Source organism: Seriola lalandi, unplaced genomic scaffold (genome assembly GCF_002814215.2).
Source record: "Seriola lalandi dorsalis isolate HSWRI2012SDOR001 ecotype SW California unplaced genomic scaffold, Sedor1 jcf7180002054678, whole genome shotgun sequence".
NCBI classification, from domain to species: Eukaryota; Metazoa; Chordata; class Actinopteri; order Carangiformes; family Carangidae; genus Seriola; species Seriola lalandi.
In genome coordinates this window covers 2595506-2612687 of record NW_019525231.1, presented here as the reverse complement: position 1 = coordinate 2612687, position 17182 = coordinate 2595506, and the positions used below count along the sequence as shown (strand labels likewise).

General features: G+C 40.3%; 1 protein-coding gene across 2 annotated transcripts; it reads left to right on the top strand.

Annotated features, from left to right (window-relative positions):
- Window positions 1–868: 868 nt before the first annotated feature.
- On the top strand, window positions 869–17149 carry hap1 (huntingtin associated protein 1). 2 transcript variants are annotated; one of them, XM_087178207.1, is made up of 15 exons: window positions 869–1248; window positions 5527–5603; window positions 5825–5941; window positions 6031–6125; window positions 6780–6888; window positions 7359–7437; window positions 7525–7655; window positions 7782–7856; window positions 8290–8501; window positions 11911–12129; window positions 12372–12709; window positions 13829–14017; window positions 14270–14372; window positions 14697–14755; window positions 15332–15467. In XM_087178207.1, exons 1-14 carry the CDS (start codon window positions 1053–1055, stop codon window positions 14734–14736), a joined length of 1980 nt encoding a protein of 659 aa, XP_087034333.1. In that variant the 5' UTR covers window positions 869–1052; the 3' UTR covers window positions 14737–14755; window positions 15332–15467. The 2 variants fall into 2 exon arrangements, with proteins under 2 accessions (XP_087034333.1, XP_087034332.1); XM_087178206.1 differs by lacking the exon at window positions 14697–14755 and having other exon boundaries at window positions 15332–17149.
- The last annotated feature ends 33 nt before the right edge of the window (window positions 17150–17182 follow it).

The following is a 17182-nucleotide window of genomic DNA, read 5'->3' as shown; positions in this document are numbered from 1 at the left end:
TTAATATTTGATTGTAAGGAACTGCTGTGTCTGGAGTTACCAACAGCAAAGGCATGGGACGGACAGAGACAGGTAAGGGGCTGTGATGATTGGGTGTAGAATGACTGTGGATCATTGCAGCACAATAGAGTGGAAAATTCATTGTAGTGATTTAAATCTTGATTGGAATGAAAACAAAACTGATAAAAAATGAAATAGAAAGCAACCATCTGATCAGAATATTTAGTTAAATTAGACAGAAAAATGTGTAGAAATTGTGCAGAAATTGGCCTCACTAAACTAGTTACTTTGGATTAATTATGGGCTTAATTTGTATTTATTACACAAAAGGAATCATTATTTTAATATTGGAGGAAATATGATAAATATAAAAAATGACAACAGTATTTTTCTTGTGGTTCACTCATAATAATCCCAGTCAAAATCCATAAAATCTCAGACTGTGTTCATTCTATTGCCTCCATCAGACCCCTGTAAAGGGGGTGTGGCTCTGTCTGCACCAGTATTATGCAGAGCCCTCTATCAGGAATTACGTATGTGAAGAATAAGAGCAGCCATTGGCACAGGCGGAACCTACCATCTTACTCACTTCAAAGGGGTGGGAGGTCTTCGTGCAGCATCCTTTCATACTGCATCAGCTTTCCCATCTTGAAATATGTTTTCAATTGTAAGCATATAATAATTATATTTTTGTGCTTGGACAAGGTCAGTGTGATCAGTATCAGCTTTTATGGCTCACAGTATAGATTTTTCTTCCTCTTCACCCCTCCTCCTCTTCCTCCCCTATTTTCTTACCCGGTAGTCCAACGTGGCCAGGTGAACGGAGGCAGGCATGACGACAGATGGCCCCTACGGTCTGAGGGATTATATATTAACGCCAAGCAGCTCAGATTCTCTTGCACACACAAACACAGGTGTACACACCCACTCACGTAGGCTGGTGGCCACTGTTTTCACATACACACAGCCAGCAGAATGCTGCCAGAGCCACAGCTGGTGTGTCACAGCACAGCCAACACACAGTAGAATCAGGAGAACAAGGGATTTAACTGATGGACGGAGAGACGGAGGACAGTTTTTCTCCGGTCACCATGGAGGTGTGGAGCTCTTCAGCGTCTGAGGAGGAGGAAGAAGAGAAGAGCACTTCCAGTCTTGTGGATGAAGTAGTGGTGGATGAGCAGAAAGGCCACAACAGCAATAACAATAATAACAACAACAAGGACAGCCTTTGCAGGGAGGTGACACAAGGTGAGATAAGGCAGCGCATGATGTTTCAGGGGATAGGAAAAGGAAAACGGTATGCACCAGAGACTGGTCAGTGATGTGCAGAGCCCATGCTCAAAGGAGAGATAAAAGAAAAATTACATATAAAGCAAGAAGTCTTAAGTGTCATGGTTAGTACATTTATTTTACCCTGCAAGTCAAATATTGCTTTGTGGTATGCATAGTTGTACTCTGCACTGTCAAGGTTATCTAAGTTCTTTAATACTTAATAGTGCACTGCATGTACTGGAGGGCAGTGATGTCATTGAAGGTACATCACGCAGATGCTGATTACCAGTCAGCACAACGCCCGTATTTGCAGCTCTTGTCATAAGGATGCTTTAGTTCAACAGGGAAGTTCCCTGAGACGTGAAGAGTTTTGTGAATATAATCAGCTTGAATGTTTCCTCTTAGTGTGGTGAAGGTCACTGGGCCTGTGTGTGTGCAGCACAATCAATCCCTGTGTACATACAAGCAGTCGTCATTGGCAGCATTGTGAATATGAGTTTTCTTTTGTACTCCCGTGGTTAACATATGGAGGTCAGAACCTTAGATTTAGGGAATAGTATTTTAATGCTACAGTTTCTATTTTTTAGATTTCTTTCCTCTTGGCGTGCTTTACTTAGCCTATTAGTGTGAAATTTGAGTGGGAACATCAAGCATAAAGAATTGTATGCATAGAGAATTAAAACTGGTCGAATAAGACTACTTTGCGGTCTGTGGTTCAAAAGGACAAAGACTGCAAGTACATGTATTCTGCTGCTGCCTTAGTTTCAATCCAGTATTGTCAGGTGTCTCTCAGGGGCAGAAAATGTGATTTTTATAAAAGATAATTTGATATTATTGCTTGGCTTATGTTGTAGAGCAGTTTGTCTTAATCGTTTTGCAGTATTCAATACTACTACAAAATATACAAATTGACGCATGTGTTTATAATGAAGAACATGATTGAACATGTGAGATCATAAAAGTGCTTGTGAACACGTTTTTTAACAAGAGCAGTCAACGTGAGCAGGGATTCCCCTGTATTCCTCCTGTGTTTGGGGCGTTCTTTGTCTCAATGGGCATGTGGCTGGCACCCGCTCCAATCCTGCGACATGGGCACCCCTCCAGGAAGAGTAACACGGAAAATGTTATTTACAACTTCATACATGTCTTTATGATGAATTGTATTATAGCATTGTAAAATATACACTAAGTGTACACTGAAGACTGTTCCCTCTTAAACAACTCAAAAATGTCCAGACAGATTTACAGTAAGAAGCTCTGTGAGACAAATTTTAGCTCCTGCCAATCTTGTCAAGTGTGCTCCTTCAGAACAATACAGATCAATGTAAACCTTATTCTTGGAGCTCATCCATACCTGTCTGATCCCCACAACATAACAGACGTCATAAGTATTCCTAAGTCAGCAACGTTCATCCATAGGAAGAGTGTTCAGGGTAGCTGCCTGGATTTAGCTCACTGCAAACTCTAAAACCTCCAGCTGGCATAGCGGCATCTCCTCTCTTGATCTGCTCCACGCTGTGGCAGTCAGGTCAGGAGGAAATAGATCAGGTGTCTCACCTGGTGAGACTTGGTGGATGTGCAGTTTAGGTGCTTGCTGAGGGGAATGTTGATTGAACTGCAATTCTCTACATGCAGTACATGAAAATCGTCCCAAGATAAAATGAACCTTAATTGACTCCTTGTAAATAATATACAGCAGTGATGCTTTACTTTGATATTCCTGTGGCAGACCGATATGAGACACAGTCCCTTGCAGATGTAACATACAACAATTTGAGTGGACTGGATGTGTAGTGTGTAGATCAGTGCTCAGTTACGGGACAGTATCTGAAACCTCTCGACGGTCCTGCTGCTGCTTTGCTTTTAGCACAAGTGCTGCAATCCACTTTAAATACAATAGGATTTGAGAAAGTTGAACTGCTATCTCATTAACCGTTTTAAGTTTACATAACACAGCAAAGGTATTTCAGTTCAATTACACAATTAACCACTCAAGAGCTGGAAAAGATTGATGATTGATTGATTGGTTTGAAAGTTATTTAGTGAATGTTAATACCCAGCTATTGTCTCATCATCAGAAACAGAAACAAGTTTTTGGCAGTGTAATGAACATTGAAATTAGTGTCAAGTTTCAAAGCTTAATCTTGACTTTGGGAAGAAAAGTCATTTCACTTCAGTGTCCATTTAGTAGCTGTTGTGGAGCTTTCAGTGGTGTGACATGAACTTCATCAGCAGACGCAGTTTGCACAGTTGACATTGAATTGTAGATGGTAAATTTTTCATTTCTCTGATTGATATTTCTCGATATGCCTCTCACATTTTCAGATCTCAGAGATGTTTTAACTATTTTATTTGTGATTAGAACTGAGTCAGTTAGAATGACAGTATCTGTGACTTTAAGTTTGGAGGCAGAGCTGGATCGCAATGACAGATTAATCCTTCTTTCGGGCATCCAATGCTCACATGGAGTTGCCCTTCTACAATGTCGTTGAGAGACACACGAGTTCCTACCAGTGGACCTGGTATATAGCCAACAGTGAGCTCTAGAATTAAAAGAAGAGTTTCCAACGACATTGGTCAGGAGTGACTTTGATACATGATGCCAACTTACTGTTTAACAATCAGACTTTTGAAGCATTTGGTTTCTACATTTCTCTTTCATGTACTTAGTGGGGATGAAACCATGACCTCTACCCTGCTGTAAATCACCTCAGAGAGCTTTAGACCTTATTTATGCTACATAATTCATGGGCAGCTATAGTGTTCAGTGCAGTAGTTTAGCCCTAGGTTAGTTTATTTCCATTAGGCTGATTAGACACTGATACACATATCCAATCACTGTGTTTCCAGGCCAAATTCAAGTACCCCAATCTAATTACTTTGCTGTATGGCAACGTCCCATCTCAGTCCGGCTAAGCTTTCTACTGAAGTAAGATTACACAGCTGATTTTGGTTTAGAGGTATGTTGTGTTATTCAGGGTTGCACTTAAGTCCAGGCAAATGCACATCCGTAAACAGAAACAAATCGGATGTTTAAGTAGAGATGGTAAAGATGGTGTTCATTTTAGCACATATGTATTATTGTAGACAGTTACTTATAATGTTTGTCCTTGGCAGACAAAGCAATAACCTTTGCGTTTCTGATGAAATTTGGGTAATGAACAATGTGAAATACTAAAGATGATTGCTTTACAGTATTTGGCTAATGTACAATACATTAACGGCTTTAATTACGAACCTGTGTGCGTCAATACCAGATCTGTACCTGGCTAATTAATCTTTGACAACTCTTCATCTTTATTGACTTTGAAGTGGACATAAACAAACCATTCTGCAGGATGTAAACATAGTTTCAGGTCAATAGCCATGGCGCTGTTATCCCCTCCATGCTGTACGTGTCCTGCTGGTGTGAACACTTTGTCAGTTTAGTCCTGGCAGTCTTTCCCGTTGAGCTATATTGGTATCCAGGAGAACGAGGTCTTTATTGGTGTCTTATCTGGGCTAAACAGGATCAAGCTAAGAGGATCAGTATCTGGCTGACCACATAGGGATGTTGTGGTCTGTAGCTGTGGAAACTTTAAGGAGAAGCGTGCTCTGTTCGAGGCACTCATTCATACAAACAGCACTGTCAGAGTTTTCAGCCTGTTTGTATTGTTGATGTTATTACAGGTTAATATTGAATAATAATTATGTGACAAAGGCATGTTCAGGAGTGGAACCTCACTTTCTTCACTTGTTTACATGATTATGTATGAATATTAATCCTGTTTTAAATACTTATAATCCATAATCCATTTTCATCAGAGGTGTACATGCAGAAACACAACAGAAAACCCAAAATGTTTAATAGAAAATCAAAGGAAAAGAGATTTAACCCCACTGGACAAGTGATTTAATCTGCAACTTGATTTATGAAAGTGCAGTAACTGCTGAGAAACAGCAATATCAGCTAACTCAATAAAAGCATAAGTGGATATAAAACATAAAAAAAAACATTTTTTCTCTTTCTTAAAAGTAAAAACTGGGCTTTTTCCATCATTTAATTTTCTAGAAATGCTGGCTTGTTAAATAGCTGCTTGATAAACAAAAACAGAGGAAGAGTTCAGTCAAAGTCAAAAAGCTTCCCCACAGGTTATGTATTATTGCTCGAGATAACCAGTTAGCAAGGCTGTGTTATTGTAGGATCCTCTCTGTACCATCTGCAGCTCTGTCTCTTCCCCCATTCATTAAATCCCTCTCTCCCTCCTCCCTCAGTGCTGTGCTCAGACAGAGTGGGCCAGGTCACCAAGACGTATCATGACATTAAGGCAGTCACCCACCTGCTGGAGGAGGTAAGAGAGAGACACTCAGCAGATGAACGGGATTAAAGAGGATTAAACTTATTTGCCTCACTGACCATCACTGTTTATTTCTATCAGCCTGATCAGATTTGGTCAAAAAAATGTCACTGCATCTGTGATCTGTGAAATTACAATATACTGTATATAGATGTCCTATATCCATGACATTGTTGACTAGTAAAATAAATGCAGTATTTTGTATCACTTTGCAGAAAGAGCGGGATCTGGAGTTAGCGGCGCGGATCGGTCAGTCCCTCCTGAAGCAAAACCAAGAACTAACATCACGCAATGAAATGCTAGATGAACAACTTGAAATTGCAAAGGAGGAGGTATAAAACCTTGCGATACACTCACGCTGAAATACATGTGTGTTATGTTACAGTCTGCTGAGCTCAAGTGATCATGACTCATTTTCTAGATTGCTCAACTTCGTCATGAGCTCTCGATGCGAGACGACCTCCTTCAGTTCTATGCGAGCACTGAAGAGATAGAGAACGCAGAATCGCTCTCGCCGTGAGTACAACATGCACATTCACGCACACAGAGGTTGAGGAATGACCACTGGGAATATTTATTTCAAGCAACAAAAAAGAGTTGAGAAGTCTAAAATTTAAAGAAACATGTAATTTAAACTGCAGTGTAGCACAAAACACCACTGCTGCTGCTCAGTACTGCGTCTATGTAAACATACGTCAGAACATCTCCACTGATCCTCTCAAAGTTTCTGGCTAAGCTTTCTACTGAACTCCCTCCCATCAGCACTTAATCATTACCACTGTTCATTAGTGTTCTCATTTCTCTTTTCTCTTCATTGCTGCCTTTTTTAGGTGCATTAATTACTACTCAAAAAATGATTTCTCTTCCTTCAGTTGTCTAAAGTTGATGTTTGTCCATCAGTTCTGCTTAAATGCTTAAGAAATCAAGAATCAAGAATTTATCACGATAGTTTCACAGTTAGTTTTTCACAACAAGTTCTTTGCAGTCAAATTAACAACCATGTCACTTTCTTTGCAAAACAGTATGAAATCATTTGTATTCTTAGTGAACACTGGAGCTGCGTATTCATGATTACATACAGTTTAGGCTTATGCATGTTTCCTGAGGATCATTTTCTAATATAGAAAGAGGTGAGTTGTCTAATGCAGACACATTTTTTTCTTGTTGCAGGGTAAAAAGGAATGAATCATGCAGTTCTCTCAGCAACTTTGTCCACTACGACTTCCTGCAGCATAAACTGAAAGGTTTAGAGGAGGAGAACCGCAAACTGAGATTAGAGGTATGCAACTTTACAAAGTTCTCACACTGAATAAAATGAAAGGAAAGTTGTTCGCACATACAAGATGAAATAAGACACTTTCAAAAAAATGTCATTATCATTACAAAATGTAGCTTTGAATATTATATTATATATATTATATTGGTTGGTTTAACCCTAAACAAATATCTTCAGTCACACACTAACATTTATTTGCAAAAACTGTTTGAAAATACCAAAAATGTAGTATGAATTCTCATTTCACATTTAACAATGCAAATTAAAAACACCTCTAAATATAAATAAGTCATTAATGTGATGGTAAGAAGGATTTCAGTGAATATACAAACACCTTTTGTATTATCACAGCTTAGGGCTGAATCAAATCTACTGAACATTTCAGAGATGTAATAAGTTCACAAAATGTCTAGTTTAATACATTACACACTCATGCTTGCCATAGCATTAAATGTGATATTTTGACATTGCAGGCGAATGAGCTCACGACAGAGACAACCAACTACGAGGAGCAAGAACAGGAGCTGATGATGGTGTGTGTGGAAGAGCTCTGTAAGTGTTACAGTCTTGATTCAATAACTGGAAATAATATGACTGTAGCTCGGGTACAGGTGCATTTATCTGACCTGTGTGTTTCAGCATCAGTCAATAAGCAGGTGGTCGACCTGTCGGAGGAGCTAGCACGGAAAGTAGAGGACTCTGTCAGACAGCAGGAGGAAATCAGCTCACTGCTCGCCCAGATTGTGGACCTGCAAGCCCGCTGCAAAGGGGTGAGAGGGACACACACACACACACACAGATAACATTAAATACCTACCCTTTTCAAATGTTCTTTAATTATCGACTAATGTCTAATCACAGTAAAACTTTTAACTTTATTCACTCTGTGTTTCAAGGTCACCCACGAGAATGAAGAGCTGAACCAACACCTGAGTGCCTCCCGTGAGAGCCAGATAAAACTGAAATCAGAGGCAAGACACTTACTCTCAAATACTCCCAGTGACTTCAACAATGTACTCAGTTTTGTTTTACTCTCTGAATGGCTGAATGGTTGTCCGGATGTAGACACAGAAGGTGGAAACATAGACAGCTGTGAAGCCAACCTACAGAGGGTTGTATAGTTGTGGGCAATTAACAAAACCACAATATGCAAGAAGCAATGAAATGTAGAAATAGAGACATGATTTCAACCTTTTTTTTTTTTTTTTTTATGAGCATGTCAGCAGCTCTGAGGAACACCACATGGTTTTCTTTAAACCCCTTCTCTGTGTCCTGACAGCTGCCTGTGTATGTGTGTCTTTTGCAGAAGGAGACCTCAGCCAAAATATGTTCAACACCTCCTGTGTACATTGTTAGTGGCACAATGCCTTGCAGTTTGACTGATTTATCTCCCCCTGTCTGCAGCTCAAGGACCTGCAGGACAAGTACTCAGAGTGTGAGGACATGCTCTGCGAAGCTCGAGAGGACATTAAAAACCTGCGGAACAAGAGCCTGCCCAACAGCACAGTGCAGCGCTACACTGCCCTGGCCTCTGTCCTCCCCATGGACTCACTGGCTGCAGAGATAGAAGGCACTTTCCGCAAAGGCCTGGACACCCCGGCTCCCTCAGAATACAAGTGAGTCTTTCATTTAGTAAGTGTGCTCTCACCTGTAGAAGGCTGTGTTTGAATTTGAATTTCTCTTAAGTGAACCCCCCTGTATGTTTCGCATGACAGAGTTTGGCAACATAATGCAGGAGTCTTGATAAAAAAGCTGAGTATCTTATATTTTATTCAGTTCTCTGCAAAGGAGAACCGACTTTCAAGTTTACAGGGCAGATTGTTTGACCTGAACTGAGTTGATTCAAACCACTTTACTTTGAAATTATGAAAAAGGAAGTTGTGTTTGAACATAAATGATGTGGAGACGCCTGACGTTCTGAAATCGTGGTGTGTTGTGGTTATGATTTATCGGTTTTCACAGGTTATATATATATATAAGGCAAGAAATAAACGTATTTATGATTTTGACACATCATGCAGGGAATCTCTACATATTGATTCCACACATACTACCTCATAGTGAAATATGACACTTACAGAGTAGAAGAAAGTGCCCCAGAAGCTATATTTAGTAAGATTTAGTGAGATTACCACTGATTGAAAGTAACTAAGTCCATTTACTCATTAAATTTTGAAGCACTTGTACTTGACCTGTGTATTGCCATATTATATTACTTTGTACTTTTACTTCACCACATTCCAGAGGGAAATATAATAGACTCTCTACACCGTCACACTCACCTGCCAGCGATAGCTACTGGTTACTTTAAAAACTGAGAGTTTAAATCAAATGCAAGTTCATAAAGGCTTTATTTTAAAAGTAATTTTTTTTAGGAACCATCACTGAGCTACTCGAAAAAAAAAAAAACTGAGATGAAGAAGATGGAGGTGTAGCTATGAGTGATGTCTGGGTGGAGCCAGTCAAACCGCAGCATGTCTGTCGCCGCTCTCACATTTTAATTGTTCGTCTTCTTTCCCAGGAAACAGAGAAATGTTTTCTTCTTCTTCGTGGTGTGCTGCCAAAAAAAATAAAAGAAAACAAGTATATTTAATTAGGCTGTTAAAAGGTAGTTCTGAAGAAGTTGTTGTGTAAATGAAAAATGAAACCGCTTACGTTCTCTCTCTTCCTCATCAGCCAGTTTCTCCCTGAGTCTGACTTTCAGGGCCTTACATTTTTTTCCCCAGCTTCTCTCTCTCTGTAAATGGTACATTTCAAGAGCCAGCAGTTCCCTCTTGTACCTGGTGATACGTTTTGACTTTTTCATTATCACCTCTCTCTGATCCTGGCACTTCTCTTGCATTTCTTTGAGCTCAGTGGTTATTTTTTCCTCTTTAAGTGTCCACCATGTCCTCAATGTCTGGAATTCATGCAAGATGTTTTTAAAAGCAGTCAGGTGCCTTTCATTCTCCATCTTCTCATTGGTTTTAGCAGCCTTCAAAACCTCCTCCAACCTTTCGACCTCATTTTTAGCATGGAGGTATTTCCTCCCGAGTACCCTCTTTAAACCTCTGTTTTCATTCACAAGTTGACCCTTTTCCTTTACCCAGCTGATCGTCATGTGCTTGAATTCCTCAGCGCTCTTCCTCAGACTGGTATTGACTGAGACCAGTGTCTGATTGGTTCTCTTAGCTGATTTAAGGGCTTGTTTTAGTTCATGCACCTCTGCGTCTGCCGCTGGTCTGGATGTACAGGGCTGCTGTTGTCTTGCAGCTTTATTATGCTGCTTTTTCTAATTGAAGGAAATATAAAGTAGCGTTAAGCTAAGATTACAGTCACACATTTACAGTAAATGTATTGTAGCTTTTTCCATCTGTTGGCAAAGAAAATTGTAGTTTTAAATAAATAGCTACGTTTCATTAAAAGCCAAGTTTGTCACACGAATTCAGGAATAAACTAGATTATAAATTGTTTGAGTTAAGAGAGGTCCTAGGGTCTTTTGGTGAGAGCTGGAAATAATATTAATCCAGCCTTTTGTATGATCCTGGTAATCTGTAAAAATATTTTCTATATTATCGGTAACATTATGCATCAGTAATGTGTCCGTTTCAATCACTTTAGCAAACAAAACAGATTTGATTCACTGCACTTCATAAACAACTTCCCAAAACCACAGATTTTCTTTTCTATTTAGTGTTTTTATCTAATTGTCTCAAACAACACGACAATCTTACTGTCTATTTATTTAATTTTGTGTTGGAGATTAAGATTACGTTGTTTTGCAGTGGTACAGTGCAGTTTTTTCTACATTTCAGATAAAAAAAAAATATTTGGACAAAAGTACAAGAGTGAACTGTTTAAACATCCTGAGAGAAAATTAACAGATCAAATCTTACCATGTATTTTCTCCAACGTCTGCCCGCCATGGCGACTGAACAAAGATATTATAGCGTACTGTGTGAGGAAGCAGATCGGTGTCTGAGACAAACTGTTTCTGTTTTGTTGATACTTGAATTTATTTTTTTGAGGAGCAGTTAATTCTAGAATTGAGATTCAAAGTTTATTTTTGACCTTAGAAAGAGAATTTGAGAAAACAATCGTGCCATGTTCCTGCAGTTTATCTTTGTTTTCTCAAACTCTTTCCAAAGTCAAGAGTGAACATGGAAGAGAATCTTAATCCTCTTCCTGCTGTTAACAATGGGATCCTACACAAACACACAATTTTCCGCAAGTTAGAACAGTTTTTATTATTCTACATTCTGTCAAAGTATTTTCATGCTTCTTGAATGTAGCAACATTTTGATGAAATCTGGTGACAGTGTTCGACCATTCTCGTCAACGCTATATCTCAGTAGTGCCTTGCGGGAATTGTTCTTCAAATTTGGCACAAACATTCATTTGGACTCAAGGCTCGACTGATTAGATTTTGGTGGCCAAAGGTCAACGTTCAAGGTCACGGTGACCTCACAAAACACATTTTTTGCTATAACTCACAAATTCATGTGCTAATTATGATACAATTTACCACAAATGTCTAAGAGTATAAAATGATAAAGTGACGACATTTTATAGGGTCAAAGGTCAACTTCACTGCAATATCATAATGTTCTGCAAAAACACTAGCCATTATTCAACACTGTAGCTCTGGAATGAAAGGTTGTGACTATATTTCCTGTTACTTGCCCGGTTGGCGGCAGTATACAGCTGCAAGGCCGATAATCTAGTTTGGTCATGTTGTCAAATAAATCTGATCAGACTACACCTACAACGCCCTGTTGTTGATGTTTAAGAACACTCAAGGATGTTATCTGCAGTATTTTCTGTAGTAGAATAGAACAGTCACTAGCTACTAAAACAAAGGTGACCTGTTTTTCTCCACTAGTGCACATGACGGTGGATGATGGCTGCAATTTTTTGAAAAAAATAGCTCAGTTTCTCAAAGACAATGCTTGCATTAGAGTTTATATGGTGTTTTTTTAGGGATACTATTGGTTTATGAGATGAATATTACAGTGAGATCTAACTTATACCGTGTTTCTTCTGCAGGAACCACCCATGGCGTGTGTTTGAAACAGTGAAGGTGGTGAACAAGGTCGGGAAGCTGCGGTCTCGGTGCCACTCCCCGTGGCTCCCAGGCTCCAGCCCCGTGTCCACTCGCTCCAGCTGTATCAGCACTCCTCGAACTAGCTACTATGGCTCTGATAATGCCAGCCTTACCCTGGAGGACAAGCCCAGCTCCTATCATGCTCAGAAAGAAGACAATGGGTGTGTTTGAGTGTATGTGGTTGCATGTGTCTGCACTATTATACAAATGGAAAAGTCCACATTTTATACACGTTTCTCTGCGTACAGATTTGCATATGTAGCATTTTTAAAAACCTTAGTTAAAATGACTTCCTTTGGGTTTTGAACAGTGCCACGCGAGCTTATAACGATTAACCCACTAAAGGAAAACGACCTGCGGGGTTGACAAAGTTAAAACATTATGTAATGTCTTCTCCCTGTAGTGTGAGTGGGCCAAAGCGTCTGGGTCAGCCAGGCACCCCAGGGGGCCAGGACCTCGAAGCTGCTTTGCGCAGCCTGTCAGCCCGCCAACAGAACCACTCCTCTGATCGGCCTTTCTTTGATGTGGAGCGTGAGCGTAAACTCCGTGCCTTGGCAGCAAACTGCGAGGAGGGCGAGGGCTCCAGTGGCTTCCTCACACCAAACGACAGCCTGGCCTCCAGCCTGGCAGCATCGACAGGCACCAACTACTCCAATGGCAGCTCACGACAGTCCTGTGGCTCCTCAGGGGGCTCCAGGTCCTACCTGCCTGACCGCCTGCAAATTGTCAAACCTCTGGAAGGTAAAAAGCTTCATCTTTATAATGTGTCTTATAAATTTCCTGGAACCTGTTCCAACTTTCATAGAGTTACAATGGAAGTATGGCAAAGACGAGCACAGGCGACGCATTATTGTTGACATTAGTCAGCGATACTTATTAAATACCACAGGTACATTCACAGCTGTCCTGCTCCTAAAAGTTAAAACTGCTCCTTTAAAAAAGAATAAATTTTAACACTCACAAAAAGGTGGAAGTTTAATTACTTGATTACAAAAGTAATACCTTATGAATATGCAACTACATTTGACAGCAGCTGATGGTAAAATTAGGGAATAAAATTTGATAATTATACATATTTAATTTAAAAACTGCTCATGGGTCAATTTAAATTCTTCCAGAAATTGGCTTTGCAAATGTTTTATGAGGAACAAAATACATTCAGCAGCTTTATTAGGCCTTAAGGATACACACAATGCTTTTTGGAGAGAAACACAGAAAATAAACATAACTTTTATTCTTTACCAAAAAACCCACGAGCTACTTTTTAACTGAGTAGCAAACATGATATTATATACCAAGATTTTCATTTTCATAGCAGATGCCTACAAAAGTAACATCCGTCATGCTTTTTGGATTTAGTTCACATCTTCCGTCACTCCTGAGGGATAAAGAGACTAATTGGGATCACGTGAAACTAAATGAGGCTGAAGTGGTTTATCTTTAGTTTTTTTGCCAGCCTTGCCAACCGTCATGACCAGTGTCTTTTGGGGCAAACTGGTTTTCATACAGTGTTGGTGCAGTTGCTTTGGGCAGTTTGTTATGTTGTTCTACACGCACACATATAATTGTCGAGGTAGAAAATTACACTTTGAGCTTGCTTTATCTACCTATTTTCTTTCTGGATCTTCTTGCCCAGCAAGATCCACTTAGAATGTGGGTGAACCTCGCTAAAACCAACCCCACCCTAATGACAAAATTATAATACAATGAAAACATGGAACAAAACCTAATGACAAAAAAACAAAAAAGACAAGTTACAAGTTTACTCTTTTGGGGTCAAGAGAAACGCGATCATAAGTAAATCAATGTTATTTCTAATGTAACATCTTTGTATTACAACATCCTACATCCACTCGTCAGGCTCGGTCACTCTGCATCAGTGGCAGCAGTTGGCCAAACCAAACCTGGGAGGCATCCTGCATCCACGCCCCGGCGTCCTGACGAAAGACTTCAGGGAGCTTGAGGTCGACATACAGCACGTCTACAGCCTCAACGACCTGGAGGAGGATGAGCCTGATCTATCGCATCTCTCTGAAGCGCATGGCATGGGTAGGGAACATGTATAAAACATTGTACACATGTTGCATTCAGACAGCTCTGCTATCTCTGTCATTCCTATTTACTTTGTTAAATTCCCTCTAAAAACCATATTCTCTTCATTTATTCAAGCCTTCACTGCCATTCATTGTACAGTATTGGAGTAGCCTCCAGCCTTATTTGCCGCTGTAGTGACTCATTCGATGTGCTCATTGGCTTTCGTGTGTAGCTTAACGTGCCTCTCTCCCCCCCATGACCTCGCAGTCTCTCCATCCGGTCCCAACCTCCCTCAGACCACTCCCACACATACCATTACCACCTGCCAAGTCCTCCAACCCTCCCTCCTCATCCCCTCCTTCTCTACAAGGTAAGAGTATTCAGGGCCTTTTCCCTTTTTGAGCATGTTGTGTTGTGTTTGTGTATTTCTCACAGCCCTGAGCAGGTGAATTTCCATCGTGGATCGTAAAGTGAAATTTGAGCTTTGAGCTTGATTTTATGTTGATGCGATGGACCTGAGCTGCTGTAAACTCTGAACAAGGAACTCCTGAAAAGAGTATGACATGCTCGTTATTCCACCTGAGGTTTTCGCCATGCCACTTTTATGAAGCAAGAGGGGATGTTCCAGATCTCCTCTCTTCCATCCTGCTGCTTTATCTATCACCTTACCAACTTGTGCTCTTTACCCCCACAGTGGCAGAAAACGTCTGTCGAGGCTCTTTCTCCAGCTCTAGAAGCAGCCTTCAGGGCAAAGTAAGAGTTGTGCGGTTACAGATGCACAATGAATGCACGATAAATGTCTTGAATACTAACGATGGAGGCGCTGCACCTTGCTTGTTTAACTGAATAACACATTGGTTAACAATCGAAGAAGGTGTTCTGCCTTACTTTTCTAAAAGTTTTTGTAAAGAGAGTCAGATGTTAAAAATTTGCTATGACCTAATTGAATGGTCATGGGAAAATCTCTGTGCCTCTGAAAATGCAAATTCACTTCCTACTAACACTTTTAATAATGGTATAGAGTTGTCTAAATGTCTCCGCTGGTCTAACTTGTTTGTACTCCCCACACATACTTGTTAGACTACATGTTTTAATGTTTCCTGACCTTTCCAGGTTTTCGTCTTGGCACCCTACCAAACTAATCATCATGTTTATTCATCTTACAGCAATGACAGAGCAACACTAACCGCAATTTAACAACTGAAAACATCATCTTGTTTCTATTGCTTGTGTATGGACTTGCATGTTTGTGCAACTTGTGCAACCAGCTTGGTTTTCTGATCTATTGTGTTAGTTTTGTTTTTAATTATTATTTTTTCCTGTTGGCAGCCTTCACTCTTTCGGCCTGCCAGCTTGTCGGAACTGTGAGCATGTGAGCACTTCATCTCCACCCCACCAGCAGCACTTTGACTGGGGAGGCGGGACCACCACCACCACTACTACAGCCACAACAAATATAACCACGTCATCACTGGGACTCCTGCAGCTGCTGAAAGAGCGCGGCATCTCAGCCTCCCCTTATCCCCACCGCAGCCTGCACTACAGCCATAGTACAAAACCTTCATTCTCCACAGCAAAAGACAAAGATGGAGGCTCGACATCGAACGAGGAAGGAAGGAGGAACATTTTCAGCTTGAACTTAGTGGGGAAGCTTCAGGGTCTCGGGTTGCACAGAGTGGCAGCCTGGGGGATGACAGGGCGCAGCGGCAAGGAGAGAGAAGCGGTGAGGCATCCTCTGAAAGTCTGATGACGGCTGATCCACCACTTACTGCTCCCTCATTCACCGTAGTGACTTTGTGTCAAGCCATGTGATTCCCACTGTGCAGTTCAGGGTCCACAGCACTGGTGACTTGAAAACAGAGGCCACAGAGTGCACCGGAGCCATACTTTGAGTTGTCTGTAGTGTTTAGTACTGTTCTTTTCTATGAACTCATGTACAGTAGATAAACTGTTGTGTGCGCGCGTGTGTGTGTCAGTGCGTGTGTGACTATGTGCGTGTGTGTGTGTGTGTGTGTGTGTGTAACATCTTCATCTCAGGACGATCACCTGTCTGTTCTGCTTTTTACACAAAAAAGAAACGCCATGAACAAAAAAAAACCTTTTTATACTGTCTTGTGACTATCATTTTACAGTTTTCCCTACCACTGGTTTAAAAAAAAAAAAAAACCTCATCACGTGTCATTTTTTTTTAGTTTCCAAAGTGAAAAATCAGGTTATGTATTAATAACAACATTGTCATTCGGGAGAATTAATAAAAAAGACCACGTGCAGTAAATTAGTATTAGTTAAAACCACAAACCAAACCAATGCTGTCACACTGAAGATATTTCAAATGCACTAAAATACACTCTGATCTTCCTGCTTATCAGCTGCTACATTGAGAAAAGCATGCTATATCTAAGATTGTCAAATATACTGGAAGGAAACATTGATCAAGAAGCACTGCGATGACATCTGCTCCACACTGGGACAGATTATATACTGACTGAACTAAATAATGTTGACATGTTCGTTTAGCTGTCTCCCCCACACTTCATCACCTGCTTTCATGTGTCGTTGGGCTACGTACAGCATCACCCCTGAGCTGTTGAAATGTCTGACTTTGTCGACTTATTATTATTATCCTGAGCCAAACCTCACCAAAAAAATGAATAAATAAACTAATCAGGTTTGCCTTGCTGCATCAAAGACAGTGAATGGGATTCTTAGAAGCAATATATGTGTATTTGCTGTTCGCGTTGATTGAAAACCTTGCTTGTACAAATCTGCTGTATTTCATGTCATCAGGAATTTTGAAACTGCTGGGATATAAATGAAATCAAAATCGTGTCAGGCATTCAAAGTGAATTCTCCATGGTGTTAAGGGGAATCCTTAGTTAAAGAAATACAAGTAGAAGAGAGGTCATAATTATTTAAACGGCATGTTACTTCAATCACCTGTAGCTAAAAGGCATAGGATACCGTGCATTAAAAAGGGAAGAAATCATAAACACAGGTTATAATAATAAGTTGTGTTTTGACTTAAATCAACCAAACCACTGTTTCTCTGCACTACTGTTTGCTATAGTGTCTGTTAGCATCACAGCTGTATATGTATGTGTATAAATTGTACCACCTGTGAATAAAACTTTGCATTTTCATCCAGTACATTTCTGTATGTCTCTATTTCTCTGGACAAGA